General features: G+C 37.4%; 1 protein-coding gene across 1 annotated transcript in view; it reads right to left on the bottom strand.

The window, feature by feature from the left end:
- EFHC2 (EF-hand domain containing 2) overlaps positions 1-26,543 on the bottom strand; it is a 231,934-nt gene that overhangs the window by 16,994 nt on the left and 188,397 nt on the right. The window contains exons 13-14 of the mRNA XM_043996895.1: positions 25,367-25,459; positions 4,343-4,445 (exon numbers count right to left, since the gene is read on the bottom strand). Coding sequence (XP_043852830.1) covers positions 4,343-4,445; positions 25,367-25,459 — 196 coding nt within the window. The remainder of the gene's footprint in view (positions 1-4,342; positions 4,446-25,366; positions 25,460-26,543) is intronic.

The raw sequence follows: 26,543 nt of genomic DNA, 5'->3' as shown, positions 1-26,543 counted from the left end.
GATAGACAGATGATAGATACATGCATACATACATACATACATACATGATAGATAGATAAAATGGTTTCTGCCCTTAAGGAGTCAGAGCATCATATAAAATAAAACCAAAGATGATCTACATTATTAAGCATTTAACTATTGGAACAAGATCAAGGAAAGCAGGAGAAACTGTTTTTCAGTAGTGTCTGACTCTTCATGGTCCCATTTGGGGTTTTCTTGGCAAAGATACTGGAGTGGTTCACCATTTCCTTCTGCAGCTCATTTTATAGATGAGGAAACTGAGGCAAACCAAATTAAATGATTTCCCCAGGGTCATACAGGTAGTAAGTGTCTGAGGCCATATCTGAACACAGGAAGATGAGTCTTATTCCCTGCATCACCTGGCTGCCTCAAGGAAAAACTAGTCTCTTACTTATGTACTGATGCCAGTGTTCTGAGTATGTCATGTAAAATCTAGAGAAATGTGTGTCATTGAATATGTGGAGAGAGTCATACATGGGGCATCTAAGGGCACTTCAAACTCTGAGTTTCTTATATTCCATGTGAACAGAAGAGTTCCCAATCTTTCCCCAAGAAAGCTGTATTTTTTTTAACATTTTCCAGGTTTCAGATAACTATGGAAGAAAATAACCCAAATTATTTGGAAAAGAGGGGTGAATCAGAGTCTCTTCTCACTGAGGAGGGAGACTTACTGGTGGATGCCCCTCTGTGTTAAACTAGGTCTAGGTCTGAGATCAAATGATCAACTGCAGGGGGCCGCTAGGTGGAACAGTGGATAAAGCACTGGCCCTGGATTCAGGAGGACCTGAGTTCAAATCCAGCCTCAGACACTTGACACTTACTAGCTGTGTGACCCTGGGCAAGTCACTTCAACCTCAATGCCCCAGGGGCAGGGGGAAATAAAAAGCTCAACTGCAAAGAGCTGGCCGGAGAAGCCCTTAGTAGAAGCATCTTTGGATCCATAGTGATAGAACATGAATTTATCGCCTGGCCTCTGTAATTTTACTTGTCTGCATGACTTCTATAAAATATTGTTTAAATAGTACTCAGTAAAAATTCATTTTCCCTTCTGGGAATTATTATTCTTATCCCCAAGTGAGATTATTTTTTTTTTCTTTTTCAGGACCAAGGGGAGTGTCTTTCTGTTCTAACTAAATTCTCATTATCATCTAACTCAATCCTTTCTTTTCACATTTGGCTTCCTTTTACAAGTAGCTTAAAAATGAACTCATCATAATTGGCATCTTCTCTTAGAAGTAACCATCTCAAAGTTAAGACATCAAGCTTGTTGGGACACTTTCTGGGCAAAGTTCTTCTAGTCCTAATGAATAACATTCTAACTTCTTTAATGTCCCTTCCTAAAGAAAATATTATTGCCACTCTGTGATATTCCATTCCTAGAATGTCATCTCATTTTGGCATTTTGATGCTAAAATGTCACCCAGTCATTGGTCTGCTACGACTCTCACTTTTCAGAAAGAAACCGGAGAACCTCAGAACTAAAAAGGGAGTTTTGAAAGGTTATTTGGCAGTATTATTAGGTGAGCTTAACTCCCCCATCCTAAGACCACTGAGGCATGGATAGATGTGCAACTAGAGTCCAGAGAAGTTACATAACTTGCATGGGGCCATACAGCTAAGAAAGCATGGAGGAAACACTAGAACTTAGGATGTCACCCTCCCAGTACAGTGCCCTTCCCTCTCTATCATGCTGAGATAATGAAGTGAATTCAACATAATAAGCTTCTGAAACGAGGATGACTGAACTGTTAAGGGATCAAATTGTTGTTGTTTTAAGTAGAGCAAGATACTTCCAATACTTTTATGAAAGGATAATGAAACATTTTGTATGGTATAGAAGAGACTGCTACTGGTCAAATGAATCCTACCAATATTTAAAATAAAGCCTCAGTGACGCCATCCTAAACTATTTTTTTTTAACGGAAGAGCACTTGGCTAGAATCAGTGAAGATCTTAGTCCTTAATACCTCCAGGGAACAGTCAATTGGACCAAAACAAAGCTTCGGCCCATTCAACCACTTGTTTATTCCCACAGCAAAAGGATTCAATTATATGGTATTGTGGGCAGACTAGAAGGGTATATTGGTCTAAAGGATTAACTGTGTTCCTTTTGTATAGAGGACAAGAAGGAACAATAGAAGTCTGCTGCCACTGGAAACTCTGCCCAGTATCCTGTAACTAGATAAATTTACTTTATCTGCTTTGAATAAAATTCCTCCTTAAAAATACTCATATTCGGGGCAGCTAGGTGGCGCAGTGGATAAAGCACCAGCCCTGGATTCAGGAGGACCTGAGTTCAAATCTGGCCTCAGACACTTGACACTTAACTATCTGTGTGACCCTGGGCAAGTCACTTAACCCTACTTGCCTTAAAACAAAACAAAACAAAACAAAACAAAACAAAACCCCCCAAAAAACCCAACTCATATTCAATGTCTGTAGATGGTAACCATATAAGGTCCAATGTAGGACATTACATCTCCTACGCAGTTTGTGTTACAATGCCAAAATGTTTGAATTAAAAATGAAAAATTGAGTCATCCAGATACCTATGAAATTCCAAATAATAATAATGAACAAAACATGTAATAACAATAATACTTAATAACTACAATTTATATGCTGCATAAAGGTTTACAAAGTGCTTTCCATATGGTATCTCATTTGACTCTCTGGAATTGTTTTTTAAATATTGGGATGGCTTTTTTCACCTTTTCTACAGATAATTTCAGAGTTACAGAAGACATAATTGAGTATAGTTATCAATGTGATAAAAGCCAATCCTTGCTACCACCTCAAATACTTGATACTCAAATAGATCTGTGATCTCATTGATTTGAGTTCCCTACAATGAAGCAGATCACAATTATGGTAGGTGTGATATCCTAATCCATTCTCTTATGCAAATTAGTGTTTTTTCTTAAAAGATGTTAAAACCATTCTCAAGAGTTGATTGCCTCAGTGGACTAATGGGCTCAGGCTACTGACATGACTTACTGGTCACCCACATACAAAGGAACTAGGAGAAACTAGGAAAACTCTCTGAATCTCTAAAGCTAGGAAAAAAGATGGGCAACACTGGCAAGGAAGCTTCACTCAGCTGAAGTGGCCACAGTGTCTAATCCCACTGAATAGCCTCCTTATGAATATCCTTATGGCTAAGAAAATTGTCATTATTATCTGTTGAATTATCTTCATGTCTATTTTGTATTCCAATATTGAACCTAAACTACCAAGGGACTGGCCTGAGTCAGGACCAGTCCAAAACAGCAATCCATTCACTCTGGCCCATCATGGTTGACTGTTGTCCATATTCTCTTGTGTTTACCACAAGGTATCCACCCAGTTTGCCAAAAGCCTTTCATAATTACTCCCAACATTGTAGAACATTCTGGAGGTCTACCTATCATCATCACTTGCTCTTACCATGGGACTAGACCATTTTTCCCCTGTCATACAATTCCTGGGTGACATTCTTTAACTCTTGTTCTTTAGAGATTGTCATTAATTAGAGTTTGAAACTTATTCATAAATTACCATGCATTTCCCCATTATCCTCTATGTGACACTTGTCTTTAAATCTTTGGCATTAGTGATGTTCCAGGTCTTGCTGCCATATGAAAATACTGATAAAATGTTCATACTGAAAGGATGAGACTTTTCTTCAATGGAAAGCTTAGAGTCAATGAAAGAATACTGCAATTTCCTGAAAGTAACTCAGTATAATTTCCTCTTCTTTAATGTTGGGTGGAGTTGATTGGCCATCTATACTGTCTCAGATATGTACACTGTAAAGTGTCTACTGAAATGAATACTCAAATCTGCATAACAGAATTTCTTTATCCACTTGTTCTTTTCTGTATGGATGGATAGGCTTTCAAAACCTTTTAAATGATTACAGGACTTTTCAATGTCTTGCACTTGGATGCAATTAACAGGATGTCATCTGCAATCTGGAGGACCTCACCATCCAAAGGGAATTCTCTACCTGTATCTCCATCTCACTGGCAAATAATTTTGATGAATATAACTCCCCTGTTTTGGGCCTCATCTCATATTTCAGAAGGTCAATGAACAAAATTAAGTATCCATATACTGCATTATGGGAAACTATGAACACAATTTCAGTTCTATGTGGGGATGGAGGCAATATTATGTATCATTTGAGCTTCACTCTTGTGGTTTCTTATATTACCAAAATCCTTCAAAAGGAATGCTTACAACTGCCTGTTTTTATAACAACATTTCTAAGATGAAGGCAAATCTTTTTTTAAAGCTTAGAAGGTGTTCTATAGATAACTTTAGAAATATGCATTTTTACATTTGTACAGGCGAGCGCCTGGATTGGAGGAACCATATTGACTCTCCAGTTTATGGCACAGAAGAATTTCTTATAGTCGATTTGTTCCTGGCTGTCTTCAAACCTGAAAACATAAATTTCACACACAGATTAATTCCACAGTCAGAATTGCACTAGATATCTACATTAATTTTATCATTAAAATATATTGCCATATATTGTTTAAGTTTCAGATTAGCTGAAGGAAAATCCAATCTTGTCTAAAGTATTTCATTTTATGGAAACACAGGTACATAAAAACCTATGAAACTTTCAATTCAGTCCTATTTCCCCTAAATAATTCTACAAAATATTCCAATTTAATGTTTAAGGAACAATAACAAAAAAAGACTAAATTTTCCCACCTCATTTCCCCACAGTTTAGTAAACAAGTTAAAGAACTCTAGAGATGATATCATTAATATTTTCATAAACATAATGAGAGTGATCAAATGGAATCCACTAAGCACATACATCTGACATGAATGATTCTATTTGATTTCCCATTTATCCTTCATAGACCTTGTCTATATATAGCTCTTTGCAAGCTGTCTCTCCCATTAGACTGTGAATCCCCCTGGAGCAGGCACTGTTCTATCTTTCTTTGTATCCCCAGCACAAAGAAGACACTTAATAAATGCTTGTAGATTGACTAATTTTGAAATTTTTGCATTCAGTCTTCATGTCACTGATCTGAAATGATGATAATTTATGGTTTAATTCAATTCACCAGAAATTTATTAAAGGCCTACTATGTGTCAGGCACTGTTCTAGGTGTTGGAAATTATGGGACAAGAATAAAACTGTTTCTGTCCTCAATCATATATAAACAGGTACGTTAAAATAACACATGACAATTTCTCAAGAGACAGTAGAGGTAAGGGAATCAGGATGACCTGTCATGGGTGGCAAGACTGAGTCTGGGCCGTAAAAAACTCGATGGATTCTAAAGGCAGAACAGAGGAGAGAAAGCATAACTGGGGTGAAGGATAGCCAATGCAAAGAGGGAAGACTAAGTAGGCCAGTTTGGTTGAAATGCAGAGAGTATAAGAGGCAATGCATAATAAGCCTGGAAATATAGATGTTGTTCAGTCGTTTCAGTCCTGTCTCACTCTTTGCAACCCCATTTGGAATTTTCTTGGCAGAGATACTGGAGTGCTTTGCCATTTTCTTCTCTAACTTATTTTACAGATGGGGAAACTGTGACAAACAGGGTTAAGTCACATAGCTAGTAAATGTCTGAAGCCAGATTTGAACTCAGGAAAATGAGTCTTCCTAGCTCTAGGCCCTGATTTCCACCGTGCCACCTAGCTGACCTGGAAATATTGGCTGGAGCTCAATTGTGAGAGGCTTTAAATATTAAAAACATAAGATTTTGCATTTTCTCATAAAGATAATGGGGACCCACTGAAGTTTCCTGAGCATTAGAGAGACATGATCTACCATGTGCTTTTGAAATATCTGGTACAGAGGAAAAAGAGTATGGAGGAGTCCAAGGACTTGGGTTCAAATCTTGCCTTTGACACTTGCTCTGTGACTTCAGGAATATTACTTTACCTCCCTGAACCTTATCTGTAAAATAAGGAAATCGGACTAAATTGCCTCTGAGGTCCCTTCTGGCTCTAGACTTGGCATGTTATGTGGTTTGGATAGGGGGGAGACTAGGAGCTAGGGAGAACATTTAGGAGGCTATTGTAATCATCCAGGTGAGAGGGGATGAGGTTCTGAACTAGGGTGCTATCCATATAAGTAGCAAGTAGGGGATGGATGAGGGGAATGTTGTATAGGTTTGGTAGCTATTTGGATATGGGAAGTGAATAAAAATGAAGAATGCAGAGTGACTCCTACATTGAAAATGATTGGAGGGCAGCTAGGCGGAACACTGGATAAAGCACAGGCCCTGGACTCAGGAGAATCTGAGTTCAAAACTGGCCTGAGACACTTAACACTTACTAGCTCTGTGACCCTGGGCAAGTCACTTAACCCTCATTGCCCCGCAAAGAAAGAAAGAAAGAAAGAAAGAAAGAAAGAAAGAAAGAAAGAAAGAAAGAAAGAAAGAAAGAAAGAAAGAGAAAAGAACAGAAAAGAACAGAACAGAACAGAACAGAAAAGAAAAGAAAAGAAAAGAAAAGAAAAGAAAAGAAAAGAAAAGAAAAGAAAAGAAAAGGAAAGGAAAGGAAAGGAAAGGAAAGGAAAGGAAAGGAAAGGAAAGGAAAGGAAAGGAAAGGAAAGGAAAGGAAAGGAAAGGAAAGGAAAGGAAAGGAAAGGAAAGGAAAGGAAAGGAAAGGAAAGGAAAGGAAAGGAAAGGAAAGGAAAGGAAAGAAAAGAAGAGAAAAGAAAATTATTGACTAGAATTTTAGTGCCTTTATGGAAATTGGCAGGTTGGGAGAAGGGCTAGGATTTAAGGAAAAGATTAGTTCTGTTTTTGACATGTTGAGTTTGAGATGCCTATGGGACACTCATGTGGCAATGGCCAAGAAGCAGTTGAAGAAAAGGAGCTGGCACTCAGGAGAGAGAATAGGGTTAGATTTCCATATTTGGAAGTCATCTTCTAAGAAATTATAATTGAAATCCTATAAAATGGTGAAATTGACAAGAGAATAATTGTAAAGACGGAAGAAAACACAGGGGAGAGTCCTGAAGTGCTCTCATATATGGGGCCATGGCATAAATAATGATTGCATAAAGAAAACTGTGAAGGATTATTCAGACAAAGAGAAAGGGGGGGAGAGCTCTTTCAGAAAAAAACAAAACAAACTAGGGAGGAGCAAATAACCAGAAGGAGGATACTTTCCTCTCCTGGCTGCTTGCTGGACTCGACCAGTCCAGCTCTTCATCCTGAATACTCACTCTAGCCCTAATGTATAGTTGATTTATTTCTTCTTTACCAATTTATAGTCTTAGGGACATTTGATCATTTAAGTGGTTTTTTGGGGGTAGAAGCAACATCTACTGAGGTCCCTGCTACATAGGCTAGTTTTTTTTTTTTTCTAAAAGGTGATGAAGTAATTCTTAGACTCAATTAGTCCAGAGGATTAAATCTTGATCTATTGGCACTGCTTCTTGGTCACCTATGTATAAAAGTGGGAGCAGTCATGGATTTCCTAGGCTAGATACACGATACTGACCAGGTGCACCACTAAGACAAATTCAGGGGCAGTGGGTCTGTGTCTAGGTCTGGGTCTGTGTCCAGCCCTATTCTTGCTGAAACGTGTTTCTCTGCTTTATCTCTCCAGAGATAATGTATGAGGACCATATCTGTCTCATTGAAAGAATATACTGGGAATCTTTCTCCCATTTTTCTCAAACATTTTATTGTAATATTGGAGTTAATTGTTTTTTGAATGTATATTAGAAGTCACTTTTAAATCTATCTGGTCCTAGGGTATTTTTTTCCTTTGAAAATACGGATTGTTCAATTTCCTTTTTGAAGACAGGGCTATTTAAGCTTTCTATTTTTTGGTCTCTTATTGTGGACTTTTTGTATTTCAGTAAATGTTCATTCTTTTTGTTATGTTTGCTAGTATATAATTAGACAAAATAATTTCTAATATTTTCCTTTATTTCATCTTCATCTGTTGTGAATTCTATTTCTTTTTACATTGTAAAATCTTGGCACAAAACAGGCACTTTAAAAATGTTTCTTATCTTAGCAAACTTTTCTAAACTTCTTTTGAGGTCCTGAACTTTCTTATTTATCTTTTAAAAAAAATATTTGCCCCTATGTTAAAGGGGGGCATTGAGGTCTCCAACTTCAATTTTCTACTATCATTTTAAGCTGGTAATTCAATCAATGTTTTCTTTGTTTATTCAGGTACATGTACCATTTGGTACATATGTACTAAATACTAATACTATTTAAATAATAAGAAAATTCATCTGGAAGAACAAAAAATCAAGAATATCAAGGAAATCAATGAAAATATTTATGAAGGAAGGTTGCCTAGCCTTACTATATATCAAACTATATTACAAAGTGGTAATCTCATTAAAAGAATCTGGTATTAGCTAAGAAATAGAATGGTAGGTCAGTGGAATAGATTAGGTGTATAATACACAGTTGTAAAAACCACAGAATTCTAGTGTTTGATAAACCCAAAGACTCCAACTTTTGGGACAAGAACTCACTAGTTGACAAAAACTTCTGGGGAAACTGGAAAGCAATTTGACAGAAACTAGGTATAGATCAACATCTCACACAATATACCATGATAAAGGCAAAATGGGTAAATGATTTAGACATAAAGGGTGATAACATAAGCAGAATTGGGGAGCATGGAATAGTTTACCTATTAGATCTACAAATAAGGGAAGTATCCGTGATTAATAAGCATTATAAAATGGATAATTTTGATTACATTAAATTAAAAAGGGCTTGCACAAACAAAACCAATGCAGCCAAGATTAGAAGGAAAGCAGAAAACTGGGGGAAATTTTTAAAGCATGTTTCTCTGATAAAGGCTTAATTTCTCAAATATATAGAGAGTGAAGTCAATTTTTTAAAGAATGAGTCATTTCCCAATTGAGAAATGGTAAAAGAAAATGAACAGCTAATTTTCAGATGAAGAAATAAGAGGTATCTATAGTCATGAAAAAATACTCTAAGTCACTACTGATTAGAGAAATGTAAATTAAAACAACCCTGAAGTACTACTACATACCTATCAGATTGGCTAATATGAGAGAAAAGGAAAATGATAAATGTTGGAGGAAATGTGGGAAAATTGGGACATTAATGCACTTTTGGTGGAATTTTGAACTCATCCAACCATTCTGGAGAGAAATTTGGAACCATGCCCGAAGGGCTATAAAATTATGCAAACCCTTTCACCCAGAAATACAATGACCAAGTCTGAATCCCAAAGAGATTAAAAAAAAAAAAGGAAAAGAAGCTGTCTGTACAGAAATATGTAGAGCAGGGTTTTTTTGTGCTGGCAAAAAACTGGAAATTGAAGGGTTACTGATCAATTGGGGAATGGCTGAACAAGTTATCATATACGATTTTTATGGAATATTATTGTACTTTAAGAAATGGTGAGCAGGGTGCTTTCAGAAAAGAATATTATTGTGCTTTAAGAAATGATGAGCAGGGTGCTTTCAGAAAAATCTAGAAACACTTAGATGAACTGATACAGAGTAAAGAGAGCAGAACTAGGAGAACACTGTACACAGAAACAACAATATTGTACGATGATTAACTGTGAATGACATCTATTCTCAGCAATTCAATGATCCAAGACAATTTCAAAGACATGATGAAAAATATCATCCAGGGTGGAAAAGCCAGGATGGTAGAGGAAAGGCAGTGATTCTCCTGACCTCTCTCCAAGTTATTTCAAATAATATCATAAGACATTTACTGGAGCAGCAGAAGCCACAAAAGGACAGGGTGAAATAATTTTCCAAAGATAACTTAGGTCAGCAGGAAAGGTCTGTTGCATGGGGTGAAAATGGAGAGCAATCCAGCATAAGCCATGCCTGCTCAACCCCAGCAAACCAGGAGCAGGTTTTGGGAGCCACTGAATCAGCAGCAGTAGCAACTGCTTCTGAAACTCAGCTCACAGAGGGTAAGGGAGTTGAACAATAGTCCAGGAGATTACAGGGGTCTTTTTGCTAGCACTGAGGCAGGACTCTATTGTTTAGTTCATACTCAGGTCCAGGAAAAATGTTGTTCACCTCCAGAGAAAGAACTGCTGGAGTCTGAATACAGATCAAAGCATACTTTTTTACCTGTATTTTTCTTAGTCTGTGTTTTCTTTCATAATATGATTAATAAATATATTTTACATGACTGCACATATATAACTAGTATCAAATTGCTTGCCCTCTAAGAGAGTAGTGAGAGAAGGGATAAAGAGAAATTGGAACTCAAAATTTTTAGAAATAAATGCTAAAAATTGCTCTTACAGGTAATTTCAAAAATTCAAGTACTGAAATTATTTCATTAACTCTGATGCTTTTGAGCATAATGTAACTTTGTTAGGCTTTTCTTAATCCATAATATTTCTTCATTGCATTCAGTGCTTTCTTCTGGTTGCTCATATTTTTAGCCTCAATTCTTGTATCATGATTCTGTTCTTGGGCCAGTTCCTTTTGGTACTCTTGGGTGAGTTGTGTAAGCTTTGTTTAGTTCTCTCCCTTCTGTAGTCAAGATGCCACTGACACTGCAAACTGGAGGGACCGGCTGATAATAAGACCCCATTTTCTGCCTCAATTCCTGGCTTCTATGTCAGGCTTTCAGTGATCCTCTGTTAATCCTGGCTGTGGCTAGTCTTTCTTTTTCTTCTTGCATGATCACCAGATGAGAGTTGATTGTGTCTACTGCTGTGGTCTTGGCAGATCCCCATGGGATGTTGAAGATCATTCTGGTTCCAGGTCTTCTACAAAGTCCTTCTGTCTTTCCTTTCCCACCATGATGATCTCCAGGTGTTGAATTAGCTTTATCTCCTGGTGTGACTCCTAGTACTCTGAGGAGTGCATAGTCAGGTCCCATCTTCCACATAAGATAAGGAAGTTTGTTCTCTTACCTATTTCTAGTCAGCCAGTATAGGGTCAGGATTTGGCTTCAAGGCCTCAATAACTAGAGTTTATGTTGGCTTGTGATGTACCCTCCTCCCTCCCCAACCCAATTCAAAGAGCTGGCTGGCTTCAGGACGATTTCAAAGATATTTTACTGGTTTCCATGACTCAGTTCCTCTCATCACTTCCATTGACTTCCATGTTTTTCTGTGCTCACACTGAGTTCCTAGCATCATACCTTTCCCCTTTTCCAGTAGATTTTCCTTGCGGGTCTAGAGTAGATGAAGAAGTTTACTTTTGCTTCTTTTCAGTTTTCTTTATCTGAAATCTTTTGTTTATATTTGTTGGGGTTTATCTGGGATAGAATTGGTTCTCTATAAACTTTCAAGTTGTCATATTAAACAAAAGTCCTGGGGCAAGGGTAGAAATGATGTTTTGTACTTTTCTCTGATGCAGGACCTCATGCCTGGATTACTGCAATAGCCTGCTGGTACTTCTGCCTGCCTCAAATTTCTTCCACTCCAATCCACCTCCCATTCATCCAACAAGTAATTTTTTAAGGCCCAGGTCTACTCTCATCACCAACATCCTTCCTTAATCCCCCCATTCAGCATACTCCAGTGGCTTCCTATTATTTCCAGGATCAAGTACAAAATCCTCTGTTTGGAGTTCAAAGACCTTCATAAGCTGGTCTCCTATTACCTTTCTGGTCTTCTTATATCTTACTCTCTGCCAAGTACTCTGAACAAGTGATATTAGCTTCCTGGCTACTCCACTAACTGGACAGTCTGCCTCTTGATCCTAGGCATTTTCTCTGAATGTCTCCCATGTTTAGAATGCTCTTCCTTGGGGGCAGCTAGGTGGCACAGTTGATAAAACACTGGCCCTGAATTCAGGAGGACCTGAGTTCAAATCCAGGCTCAGACACTTGACACTTACTAGCTATGTGACCCTTTGCAAGTCACTTAACCCTCATTGCCCTGCCAAACAAAACAAAACAGAAAAAGAATGCTCTTCCCTGGTTTCCTTTTAGACCCAATTAAAATCCTATCTTCCAGAAGAAGCCTTTCCCAACTCCTCTTAATTTTATTTCCTATTCATTTTCTATTTATATTTCATTCATTTCCTACTTATATTGTATATAGGTTGTCTGTACATATTTGTTTACATATTGTGTTCACTGATTAGACTGTGAGCTCTTTAAAAGAAGGGACTGTTTTTTACCTCTTTTTATATCTCTAGTGCTTAGCACAGTGCCTGTCACATAAAAGGCATTTAATAAATATTATTTATTCTTGCGCTTCTAGACTTTGACTAAGTGTTGCATATTCCTCAGCCCAGAAAGGTGCTGATACTCTTTTTAGTTACATTTCAAGCAAGACAGCTGAAGCCTATGCAACTCTCCAATAGCTTCCCAGAAACTCCCCCAAGAGGGTCATGATCCACACCTTCAGCAAGAGAGTTGTTGGATTTTCTATTAAAAATAATTCACTAGGGGAAAACTTTTTAAAAGAAACCTTATAAAAAAGCAAACCATAAAAAAACAAGTTAATTCACAACCTAAGGTCTTTTCTTTATTTTTTTAGAAAACAGAACAGAGAAAGGATCATGGAGGAAATAATAAAAGTTATCAATATTAAAGAGAAATATAACAAAATGAAGTAATATTGAAAAAGCAATTAAAAGAAAGTAGGGGTAGATTAAAACTGTAGGAGGGAAACAGAACACCATGAAATTCCTTTATTCATGATCCGGTTAATTGAGGATTTTGGGATTTTGCCTTCACTTGCTTCTCCCAACCACTGTTTATTCATTGGATTTTGGCACAGACATCACGCTAACACATACAAAGTCATTTAATAGATGTGTTCTGTTTATGGAAACATTTTTGGCCAAAATGCAGGCACATTTCTTTTTTCCTTTCTTTCATTTCTCTTTCATTCTTTCCTTCTTTATTTTTCTTTCTTCCCTTCTTTCTTTTGTTTTCCTTTTCTCCTTCTGTCTTTCTCTCTACCTTCCTTTCTTTCCTTCTTTTCCCTTCCTTCCTTTCTTTTCCTCCATCTCCTTCCCTCCCTTTCTTCCTATGAAAAATTGAAGCACACTGTAAATGAAAGAGATTCTGTAAGAAACTTCATTTTTGCATGAAGCCTAGGAAAGAAATTCTCTCTATATTTACTACCCTTGTATGTTTATTGTTTCTTCATCAACTTCTATCAATCATCAGCAAATTATTGTCAGATTAAATAACCTGAGACACCTCCCATGGTCACAGTAAGATTCAGAATGCTCCTCGGCATGTTCTTTATGTCCTATAAGGTTTTTTTTCTTTTTTAATGTAACACTTCATCAGAATCCCCAGCAGGAATGTCAATGAGAGTAACTCTCTAAATACAGATTTCAGATGCTGCGCACCTTTGACAAAATTGCTCACAGAATCACATTTTCTACATTCCCAATTTCATCATTCTGTAGGATAGGAGATGATGTGTGGCCTGAGTCCTGGGAATTGTAAGAAAAAAAAAACAAGAATGGAGATGGCCTATGCCACCTAAAAGGACAGGATAAAATTTCAAAATTTAAGTCATTTAGGGAATTATCTTTATTCCTTTAGTGTTCTACCAAAATGAACTAAAACAGTACTGGAAGTATATGAGATATACCTGGCAATAGCCAGTAAGTCTTAGAAATTCCATGTAAAAAATATGTGTGTATGTATGTACACAAACATATATATAATATCTATAAAGAACATGACAATGTTCTGTCAAAAGAAAGAATTAGAGGGATTTCATGTTGTCCCTATTGTCATAGTTAAGTTTTAGTAAACTTGAGGACATCTCACAGGGCTTTACTTGTGATTCTATCTCAGAATTCAGTGATGGTTCTAAACAACTGTATAAGAGAGGACAAGATTAATAGTTTTATTAATAAAAGGAATAAAAGTTTGGGTCAATTTATTTCTCTTGAGACGTTCTTTAAGGTTCCTTCCCAAAAGGAGAATGAAGGACTTGAAAGATAATCTATGACACACCAATCTCTTAAAATGCAAATGGGTATAACAACCTTAGCAAAGTTGCAGGATATAAAATAAACCTACAAAAAACATTGGCATTTCTATATATTACCAACGAAGTCCAGCAGCAAAAGACAAAAAAAGAAATTCCATTTTAAATAACTGCAGATAATATAAAATACTTGGGAGTTTACCTGACAAGACAAACCCAGGGACTATATGAACAAAATTACAATACACATTTAAAACAAATAAAGACAGATTTAAACAACTAAAGAAATATTAATTGTTCATGGGTAGGCCAAGTCAATATAATAAAATAAAAATGACAATTCTACCTAAATTAATTTACTTATTCATTGCTGCACCAACCGCACTCCCAAAAATATTTCTCAGAGATAGAAAAAATAAAAAATAATAATTCATCTGGAAGAACAAAAGGTCAAGAAAATCAAGGTAATAAATGGGGGGAAAATGTTAATAAAGAAAGCCTAGAAGTACCAGATTTTAAACTATATTATAAAATGGTAATCATAAAAACAATCTGGCACAGGCTAAGAAGTAGAGTAGTAAATCACTGGAGTAAATTTAGTATACAATACATAGTAGTAAATGACCATAGTAATCTAGTGTTTGATTAAACTGAGAAGTCCAATATTTTGGGACAATAACTCACTATTTGACAAAAATTTCAGGGAAAATTAGATTGCAGTTTGGTAGATACCTGGCATAGACCAACATCTCACACCATTTACCAGGATGAGGTCAAAATGGGTACAAGATTTGGACATAAAAGGTAATATCATAAGGAAATTAGGGGAGCATGGAAAATTTTACCTGTCAGATCTATGGATAAGGAAGGAATTAATGACCAAGAAAAGATAGAGAGGATCTTGGAAAATAAAATGGGATAATTTTGATTACATTAAATTAAAAAGGTTTTACATAAACAAAACCAATGCAGACAAGATTAGAAAGTAGGAAAGTGGGGGAAATTTTTTACAGCAAGTTTCTCTGATAGAGGCCTAATTTCTCAAATATATAGAGAACTAAGTCAAATTTCTAAGAATATGAATCATTCCCCAGTTGATAAGTGGACACAGGATATGAACAGTTTTCAGAAGAACAAAGCAAAGTTATCTCTATACATATGAAAAAAAATGCTCTAAATTACTATTAGAGAAATGCAAATTTTAAAAACTCTGAGGTGCTACCTCACACCTATCAGAAGGGTTAATATGACAGAAAAGGAAAATGACAAAAGTTAGAGAGGATGTGGGAAATTTACCTGCTTTGAAAATTACCAAAGTCTCATAGATTTTTTTTTCCATTAGCTACTACCGACTGGAGCATAACAAAATTGAAGACACGTTGAAAGGTCTGTATATGTTTATTCCTTATATTCAGAAGACTAAGGTGCTGGGTGGAAGCACATCCCGAGCCTGCAAAGTGACTGAAGGGACTCATCCGCCTGATCCCAGGAAGATGACCTTCTGTGAGGAAGTATGAATCAGAGAAGGCTCATGGGCTGGTAACTAGATAGCTTTACTGGTGGGCTGTTCAATGAAGGAATGTATATATTAATTAGCCCACAGCATGTAGCTCGGGCTTTACAAAATAAAAGAGTAATCATAGTGCCCAAGGCAGCTGAAACACTTGCCCTGGTGGGAACTGGGAGCAAGACAGAGCTTTAGCAAGTGACAGCTAAGAAAAGTGGCAGAATAGCGAATGAGAGACAGTTGAAAGGAGTGGGAGGCAAAGTTTTGAGAGCTCAGTGCTTTTGCAACAGAGGCCAACAGCAGAAGACAGAGTTTGTGAGATGATAACTATGAAGACAAAGAATGGAAGAAGAGTAGTCGGCTTATCAGTAGTCGGTCTGAGTGAGCCAAGAAATGGAGGACAAGGGAAGGAAGATGAGGTTGATTCCATTATTTGGCTTTTCTCTGTTATTTATTTTGTTACTCTATCCCAAATATATGCTTTGATATTCTATGTGGTCTGTTGGTATAGACTAAGAGCATCATCTTAGGGAGGATTATACCTCATGTGTTGAGGGAGATATTTGTATTTGTATTCTTGTTCTTCCTTTACAGTAAATATCCCTTTGTAAAAAGCAAATCTATTAAATGGAACTGGCGTACAGGGGACCCTTAAATTGGGGGAACACAAATGGTGGAGGCTGGAGCCAATGGGAGAGACTAGATACTTCCACATGCCCTTTGGGTACTGGGGGGAGTAAAAACACTCAGGGAGGGATGAAATTTAGAAGTGAGGGTTGTCATGATTACACCTGGACAGTTTCAAATGCTATTATAATGTGACTCAGTTCTTAAATCATCAGTGGTTGAAGGGGTTGGGAGGTTAGAGAGAAGGAAGAGAGGAAACGGTGATGGAGAAATTGTCAACTATAGAATGCAGGGATGGTAAAAATGGTTAAAACAGAGAATTCCCTGTGTGTGTTAACTCCCTGAACAGCAAGAAAAATAGAGAAGGTGCAGTCACAAGAGAAAATAATGAGATTTCCTACTAAGGACCAAGGGTAAAGTAAAAAAAAATAATAAAAATGCTTTGCAAGATGTCAGTTGGTGCTCAGAGCCTTGCTGAATTAGATCTGAAAGGAAGGGCTATCATATTCAAGCAAACCAAAGGTGTAGAAACGCAGAAAATATAGGTGATGTGTGTATTCAGGGACACTTAGGTGATGAAAATGCAATCCCAAGATCAACCCTGGCAAAGACCAGGCAAACTGATTAATAACCAATAAGTGGTCGTGTGTAGTTCTAGTCTCTACAACTGGATGGTTAGGGGATATAAGAGTAAGGAAAGAATTAACTAGCTTTATTAATAACAGTATTTCTTTGTAGTAGGAAGCTCGAGAGTAAATGGCTGTGTACATTGAATTAAATCTCATTTAAAAATCTGCACCATGCTTTAATTTAGAAAAATAATCTGCCACTTAACCAATGGCACAAGTACACACACTTCCCTTTCCACTGAAGTTGCCAACTAATTTTTTTTTTAATGGAAAATTCAACTTGCCACAGTTTGTTGCGTGGTAAAGTCAAATTAATTTCACTACAGGGACTCAGGCCCAGTAAGCAAAGCACTAGCCTGGAAATTTTGAGACGAGGATTCTAAAAGGAAACAAACTAAAGAGCTACACAGATGGCTGCAGTGACTTGATGAAGGTCACTAATGAAAGTTAATGACAAAATGAGGATTTTTCTGCCCATTTTACCAGGTATCCATCTTATAAAATCCACCATCTGGTGATGACCAAACTCTGGCAAAAAGAAAAACAAACCACTTTCTTACTCTCAAAACAAAGATCTTTTAACCATTGGAACTGCAGCAGTGCAGGCTAATGTTATGTCATCTTTCACCTGGAAGTAAAACGCTGGGTTTATACAGAGAGGGTTTATTCTTGCAGGTTTCTCACTTATTTTATCTTTGGCTTATGCTTCAACTCAGGAATTTCTTTTAAGGGCATCAGAATTTCACTCATCTTCCCCTTATCGGGATTTCCCAATAGCAATTTGGTTCATGTCTGACTCTTCACCCATAGAATGAATAAAAGGAAAGGGGTCTTATCTCCCATACAAATATTTAGAATAACAAAATATTTGATACAGGGAAGGCTTTAACCTGACCAAAAATACAACCTACAAATGGCTACTAGCAAGTAGCCTGACTCTTTTGCCCTCTCCTAAGTATCTGTAACCCATAGGCAGATAACCATCCTACAAAGATCTAGCAGTAGTCTGGGTGGCCTTCCCTCAAACGGGAGAATCTAATAACTCTCCACTTTGGGAATTACCATTTCAATGGGGATATATACAATTCTCCAGATGGGTAATAGTGCTCCAAGTGGGAGCCTCCAAAAGGGAAAGCATTTAGGATCAATAAGAGAAGTTACAGAGTCTGCTTCCTCTCCCAGATCTGCATAGTCCACCTAACTCACAATACCAGTGAAGGACAAAGTTCATCTTTGCACTTCCACATTGTGGATCTGTCCCTTGGTCTTCCCTTGGCTCTATCTCTGTCTTTGTCCAGAAATTCCTCTGGTTGTCCTCTTCATTTGATGTCAGAATTTTGTATGGGTCATGTAAGTGTGCAAATCTCCTTTTAAGGAGCTGAGTTCTAATCTATCCTCTGTCTCCCCCTGGTCCTCCTGCCTCTGGAATTCAAGTTCAATACCCCTTTTAAGACCAAACCCAAGGGTACATCTGAGATGTCTGAATAAGCCAGGTACCAGTGATCATAAAGCAATCATCAGCCATGATGTCAAAGGGGCAATAAGTATCCAGAAGGCAAATTCATATCGTGTTGAGAGGAGAGAATCAATACCAGAGCACAGTTCTCATCAAAGTGACAACAAGGACTCAGGATAAGGGGAATTTATGCCCTGCTGAAAAACTGTCCCTGTCCATGGAATTTCAGGCCCTTTTCTGGAGGTAGCTAAGTAAGGAAGTACACCCTTACTACATTTACATGAGGTCTATGAGTAACATCCTGTCCCAGCAAGTGAAGCAGGAACTCTTGGCATGGCAGCCCTATACCACCTTTGGGCTTCTCCATTATGAGCACCACCTTATTTATTCAATATGCTTCCATGGATCTATGATCTCATCTCTGTGGCAGATACGTGGTGCAGCAGATAGACCCTGGCACCTGGAACAGGAAAACCTAATTTCAAATGCTGTCTCAGATACATATTAGCTATGTGACCTTGGGCAAGGCACTGTCTGTCTCAGTGTTCTCACCTGTAAAATGAGGGTAATAATAGCACATACCTCCCAGGGTTGTTGTGAGGATAAAATGAGTTAATATTTTTAAATGCTTCACAAAATCTTAAATTGCTATACAAATACATATATATATGTTGTATGTATACATACATATGCATGTGTGTATATATGCATGCACACACATGGATGATAGACAGAGAGACAGATAGATAGATAGATAGATAGATAGATAGATAGATAGATAGATAGATAGATAGATAGATAGATAGATAGATAGATAGTGAAGATCACAGCCCATCCACCCTGTTCATTTGATGCAGCTCCTGTTCAAGTACTCCTACAAATCCTGCCCAGGATCTCCACCCAACATTCTAAAGGCCATTCTCTGGTTCTCTTGATATTCACTGGGTCACAGGAAAATTGGGTGGCTCAATCTGTCTTCGAGAACTTCTGATATCAGAAGTTTGTGCAGCCATTTTATTTGTCTTGTGGGGAACACTGGTATCATTATTTAAACAAACCAACCCCACAAATCATGTTAGACTGATACTTTTACCTCCTTCACCAAGCTCAGCTAGGGCAAATATTTTGACTGTTTCCAAAATTCAAATCCACCTTCAAGGACTATAGATTTGCTGATAGTGAGTATATTCTAAAGAATAAAATACAGACTCTGGAGGCAATTCAAAATAGTCCCAAAACTGCTCTGAACATCATGAAAATGAGCATAGTTCCCATGACTACACTTAGGCAGAACGTGGTACAGTGGAAAGAAGGCTAGACTTGGCATCAAGACAGATTTGCTTTTCAACACCCCCAGACCCTTAGCAGCTCTCTGGGCAACCCTAAACTCTCTGAGCCTGTTTCCTAGTTTGTCCAATAGGGATGAAATACATGTAGTACCTCACTTAGAGGGTTGTTGTGAATCAAACAAGATTATCTGTATGAAACACTTGGTAAACTGAAAAGTGCTGTATAAATAAATGTCAACTATTGCTATTATTTATGAAATTTTCATGTACAAATTATATAAGTCTATATAAGTTTTGGCATATTTGTTTTAAAAAATTAGTATCAGTGTCTTATAATGCCACACTTTGTATAGCCCAAAGTACCTTAATAAAACCTAACTTCCTTTGCCTTTGATGGTATTATTAAGTTTTGGCACATTCTAGGAAGGGAGAGGAAGGTAATTTCTCTTGTTCTACTCCAGATAATAATTATCCCAAAATGTTCCCTTCACTGCTGAGCTTGGTAGGAGTTTTCAAAAGAAGTCACATTAATGTGACACTGAAGTAATTCATGGCCCACCTACCAAAAATGATAAGTGGCTTAGCTGACTATAAAAACTATCAATAGGGTATTGTTTCAAATTCTTTTATAGGAACACTAAGGCTTTTGCTGGCCAAAATATAACATCAAAGCAATCAGGCTTTGCTACTAATAGATATACATGACAAAAAGAAGAATTGGGGGCCCGGAGGCCGGGGAACACTGACCTTGGCTCCTTAACCTCCCTTTGTTCTGGCTCAAGCTTTTGAAGCTAAGCCTGAGATCATCTTGGGAAAAGGGATGGAACTCTAAGTTAAATGGTGATCTGTAACATAACCCTTGATCTCTATGTGGACAAAGGTGTCAAGAAGGAAAGACCTAACTTTGGCCTGGGGGCAGGGACCCTGTTCACTTTTTTTAGGGAGAGTGGAGGTTTGGTGACTAGGACTAAAGAACTATCCAGTCTGATCTGTGAGAGTGCTACTCTACTGCAGCAGACAAGCTGAGATGGCTTGCCTGGCCCTAAAGAAATGAGCCCTGAAGACAGTAGTAGGTAATAATGCCCGGAAAAAATGCCAAGACCAACAAAACAATGCACCAGCAGGGATGAACGGAGCTTGCACTCAGTAGAGATGCTGAGCCCTGGAAGAAGCTGGCTCACTGCAAACAGCATGATGACATAACCAGAAAACATCAGGCTTTTGCAGTGTCCAATATATGAGTTGTGCCTGATGCCTGATCCCTGTTCATGCTTACTCTCCTCCTGATGGGATATATGTTGGTGGGAGACTGTATCCTAGGTTTATAGGGAGAATGTTCTATTATAAATCTTTCTACACTATTTCATTAAATTGTTGTTGTTGTTCAATAGTTTGCATCATGTTCAACTCTTCATGACCCCATTTGGGGTTTTCTTGGCAAAGATACTGGAGTGGTGTGCCATTTCCTTCTCCAGCTCATTTTACAGAGGAAGAAACTGAGACAAGAAGTGAAGTGACTTGCCCAGGGTCACATAGCTAGTAAGTGTCAGAGCCCAGATTTGAACTCAGGTCTTCCTGATTCCAGGCCCTGTATCCTATCCACTGAGCCACCTAGATGCCCATTTCATTAAATGCTTTGAACTAATTGCACCCTCTGACTAAATAGAGAAAAAGTCAACATAACATAACATAACATAACAAAGCTATCATTAGCGGACCCACAGAGTACTAAGAGCCTAAAGTGGCTATTCCGGGTACCCATTTGTGAGGGAAGAGTACTACAGATACCTACTTCTATTGTTCAATTCAACTCAACAAGCACTTATTGAACATGAACTAGTTCCTGCAGACATAAAGATGAAAATGAGATAGTCCCTGCTCTACCTTTTGTTTCATTTGGGGGTGAGGGTGAGGGATTGGGTTTGGGGTTGCTAGGCAGAGTTGTATTCTGGTTGGCATGTAATGAAGGGATTGATAACTTGGCTCCAAAAAGAAAACCCTGTAACCAAACTGGTTTCTTTAATTAAGGATATGGCCCAGGATACATGATCCAAAGGATGATGATAGCAAACACATAAACTTAGATTTATTTTTCTAACTGTGTTTTGGCCCCTTTTGGCATATTTACTAATAAACTGGGGTACACACTGAACCATCCAGTAAAATGCATGAAGCTTAACTACAAAAGAATAGTGGAGACTGTGGACCATGGCCATTGAATCATAGAATGACAGAATTGGAAAGACATCTATTCCAACCCCTCTCTCCGTAAAGCATGAATAGCTAAGCACAGAAACTAAGGATTGCCAAGATGCATTATCAAAATTGCCAAGTTAAATTTGGTTACATAAAAGGCTCTGTTCTCAAAATACCCCAAAGCAAAGAGCTACAGAGCATTCCAGTTCTGAATCTTAACAAATTTCCACACAAATTTCTATGGCAAAGTAGACCAAAACCGCCAAATAAGAAACACAGAGAGGATAGAAGACTGTATTGCTCCAAATATAAGGCGAGGTTCTGGCTTTTTAGCAAGAAAATAATAAAATATTGGTCACCTTATATTTGTGATAATGGTATGCAGGAGTTTAAAACAAGAGTTTTGGGAACCTAAGGCACTGGAGGGTAATCATAGCTTCTTCTGTAATGATGACTGCTCATCTCCATAGCAACGGCTCCCAATACACCTTGTGTAGTGCCGCTGTGAGATACCTCCCGAGTGGAAAGAGGAGCAAGAAGGAGCTTTGAGAGGGGGCAGGTGGCAAAGGTGGAGAGAGCTTGTGTAACCACGTTACATCTTCCATTTAAAACCATATTAGAGTTTCCATTACGGAATGCTTTGTTCTAGAGAAGTCACCTGCTTTTTACAGAGCAAGCTCTGCTGCTGGAACCCACGTGGTTAGACAAACACAGTCTGGGAGGAGGTTGCTAGGGGAACAGTGGTATCGAAAGGATGAGTAACCAAAGTACTTGCCTCAAAAAAAAAATGCTAAAGAATAGGAGATCTTTGTAGTGGATTGTCTGTTTCCCCAGAGCTTAGCACAATGCTTAACATAATAGGAATAGGAGGAGCTTAATAAGTATTTGCTGTTGAATCAAAGACAGGGAATACATGAATTGGTGATGTTTTGTTTGTTTGTTTGTTTTAGTGGTAGTGTGTGCTTCACTCTCATCCTTAACATTTGGTTTCTCATAATATAGGGTATACACTTTTGTATTTTCAAAAATTTTCTCTTTGAAAATTAAGGTCACTGCTCTTTGGGCCAATATTTTCAATAAGCAAGTGCTTTAACTGTCTTCATCACTGATAATGTGCCTTAAACTACATATCCTTTACCTCTTAATGAAGGAAGGAGCAAATGAAATAATTGCTTATCCTCAAGACTTCTTATGATGGAGTCCAGGGCTATCTACTCCTAGCAGCCCACTGCTGTATTCATGAATAGCCAAAAAAACAAACAAACAAAAACCTTTTCTGAATCCTTGGGCAGGAGTTAAGGGTTAGGGAGGAGAGGAGGCACAAATGTAGGTTATAGGACCTAAAATTCCTGCTGGGATTTTATGTCAAGAATGAAAATGTCAGGAATGTCAGGAAAGGGGCGGGGGAAAGCAATAGTGGGACCTTCAAAAAGCAACCATCTAATCATCCAAGTTGAGCCTTGGCAATCAGGATTCAAAAAACAAAAAGGAATAAAGGATGTACACCATCATCTGGTTTGGTGATTGGTTCAAACATATGTGAATTAACCTGGAGTCTTAGCATCGTATCAATACAAGTGGCAAACTGATGCAAACTACCACCACTGAGATGACTTAAATACACTTGAAAGTTGAGTGCATTAGAGAAATGAATTTGGTTAGCAAGGGAAGTTGCCTTATTCCATTAAACACAATCCAGGCAGGTGGGAATAAGGTGGTGGTATAACCAGGCATGGAAAACCTGTATGACCTTATGCTATCTTGTGATGTACTAACAGTCTAAGAGATGAATGTGACCAGATTGAGAGGGAACCAAATTGTAAGAGAATTTAAATATCTAAGTAGAGGGTCAAGAAAAAATATGTGAGGGGTAATCAGAAAGTTCCTACCACCTACAGACATTTTTATTTATGTTTTACTTCCCAGTCTCAACCCAGGCAGCACTGCTGTACAGCTGCTAGGCAGCTGCGCTGGCTTTATCTTGGGTGGTTTCTGTCCTTCTGCAGGACAGTGAAATTACCCCAGGGTATAGTTTGTACTGAATAAACTCGCATCTAACTCCACACTTGTGACTTTTACCAGAAACCACAGACTTCAAAAGGGATCCAAGACATGGAAGAGCTCCCTGGAAAGCCCAACTTTGGCCAAAAAGTTTGTAAGGTGCTATGAAGCCTATATAAATTCGAGTCATGGGCTGATTGTTCCATTAGGAGTTGAGACAGTATTTAAAAGGAATAAAAGGACTCTGCTCAGATGATAGAATCCATTAAGCATGTGACCCAGGTCATGGAAGGGCACTGGGAAAGAAATATCTTTCAAACTATTTATTTTTTCCTAACTAGGAAATTAGGTGATTGATCCATAGGAACAAAAGATGTGTAGCAGTGCATAGCTTAGCCATTGTGGAGCTAGCCACCCAAGACTGAAACAGACATTTTCTAATTTCTGATGATTTGCCCCAAGTTTCATAAGCTTTTTGCTGCCATAAGGCAAAGGAGAAAGAGAACCATGTTGATGATTTATTAATCTAATAATGATTCACATTTATACAAGACTCTTAAAGTTTATAAAGCCATTTTCTCTAGCATATTAAGTAAAGAAATACTTAGTGTACCTAGAGATACAGATGGGATGAAGATACTTGGAGATGTTTAGCCTGGAGAAAAGAAGACTTGGGAGAGGGAGGATGATTTCTGGTTTTGAGTCTTTAAAGATGTGTCACATGAAAGAGGAATTGGATTTGAACTGCTGGATACTGGAGGAAAGAACTGGGTTTTAGGCATGTTTTGGTAAATATTTTTTTAATTCCAGTACAGATTCTACTTAGCATGGAAATCTGAGTATCTGTTGAGAATTAAATAAAAAATGTTTCAGTTACAGCATAGGGAAAGAGACCCATTATTGTCAGTTACAATATTGACTTTCTTAGACTAGAGCCACTTTTAATCAAGGAGTGGTCTTTTTTTGGGGGTGTGGATATTAAATTAGACAAATTGATTTTAGCTGTGTGTGCATGTATATGCATATATATGTGTGTGTAGTAAAGTAAACATTTTGCTTCCCATTTATGATCTTTAACCTAATTTATGAACACTTAACATTGTATTGCAATTCTGAATCTCTGTTAAATAAAAGCTTTTATAAAAAGAGAATAAAACAGCAGAAGAGGTACTTAGGATTTGGGCACTAGACTATGCTTTGTATTTTACCAAAGCAGATGTTTACCTGGACATGGGGAGGAGAGGGGAAATGAGAGGAGGAGGAGGAATGAACTCCATGGATGGTCTCTGAATCCCCTTCTAGCTCAAGAGCTATAATTATGTATGATCTTATCATCCTGTTCAACTTCTTGGGTTTTTAACATTTGTCTATTCTGCTCTGTTTGGTATACCTCTCTCTGTGTCCTGTGTTTTGTTCAATTTATCTCGTGATTGGTTTAAGCTATTCCTTGCAGTCTTGGGCTTAATGTTCCCAGTTCCCTCTTTGTGTCCCTGCTTACTCTGTCTTGGTCTCCTGTGGATTAGCTCCCCACAAAACCCCTGAAACAGGCCCAACTTCACCTTCTGTCCCATGTTAGTGGGTCCAATTTTTCCACTGAATACTCAGATGGCTGTGTGCCATCATGGTGAAGTCAAAATATTATTAAAGTATAATAGCACAGGGTCACAGATATTTCAAGATACATTGATTTATATTATTTTTAAAAAAGAACTTATACAATTGCAAATATGCTTTGAAATGAAGACCCAAAATATGCATTATTTGATGCATCACTTACTTGGATAGTAATGCTCTTAGAAGATCATCTGGCATAGGCATCCTAAAGGACTTGCAGAGAGTCCTGATAGCTGAACTGGGCAATAATCCTGTTCTGCAGCAAACACAAATAAAATGGAAAATGTATCTTTGTTTTCTTTTTGTAACAACTAAATAATAAAAATGATAAAATATGCATATGTCCTAAAATAAGCTTGTTAGGACTTAATAAAATGAAAAATAATCATATTGCATTTCATCAAATTTTTCCACTAAAAAATAGCTGAATTCTAAACTTGTGCTGGTTTTTTTTCTTCCATATTTGGAATTCTTTGTTATTGGCAGGACAGACCATTAAAGTTGCAGGCACAAGGATTGTTCTATGCACTCTGCCCTCTTAACCACTAATTAGGTAGATGTGTGAAATTATCTAAAAATCTAACAATCAATCAAGGACCCAAGAAACTAGTATGACATGATCCAAAGTATTCCTAGTATTTTCTTTGGACCTGATCCCATAAAACCTGGAAGCTACAAATGAGTCTTTAATGCTCACTTCAGAATTTTTTTTTGCAGAGGGCTTAGTCAGCACAACAAACCAATTAATTTATATTAAAATGACCAGTAGTAAAGAGAGCCATAGACCACTCTATGCCTTTTTTGGCCTGCAAATGGCAAAAGTGAAGCCAATGAGGAATAGAGAAGTTTCTTTGTAACTAATAAGCTGAGAAAGGAGATAATAATAAAAATTATCTTCTTTGTTCTAAAAAAGATGCCAAATTTTGTAAAGAAAAAGATAGATTTATATTGTCTACCTCATATGTTTAAACATTTCCTGGATGCCTTGAATATACCAAACCTTAATAACTGAATTATACTGACATTTTATTATATCCAAATTCAGAAACATAAACTTAATTTACTCTGTATAATTTCAAAGAAAATTTATACAGAATTTAAGAGCAAAATATTCTTTCTAACAGGGAGGTCAAAATAGTTGGTCATTACTTAGCATAAAATAATATTAAGAGGCAGCAAATGTTATACTACTTGATCTTGTTGAAATATTAACTCAAGTAATTATAAGAGTGTTGGCAATAGATAAAGAGAAAATTCAAGGAGAAGTGCAAGTTTCCCTTGAAGTTAAAGAATTTCATCAGCAAACAAAAATCACAAATCTGATGAAAGAATAAACTCTT

This window comes from Dromiciops gliroides, chromosome 3 (assembly GCF_019393635.1).
Source record: "Dromiciops gliroides isolate mDroGli1 chromosome 3, mDroGli1.pri, whole genome shotgun sequence".
NCBI classification, from domain to species: Eukaryota; Metazoa; Chordata; class Mammalia; order Microbiotheria; family Microbiotheriidae; genus Dromiciops; species Dromiciops gliroides.
This window is presented reverse-complemented; position numbering and strand designations above follow the sequence as displayed.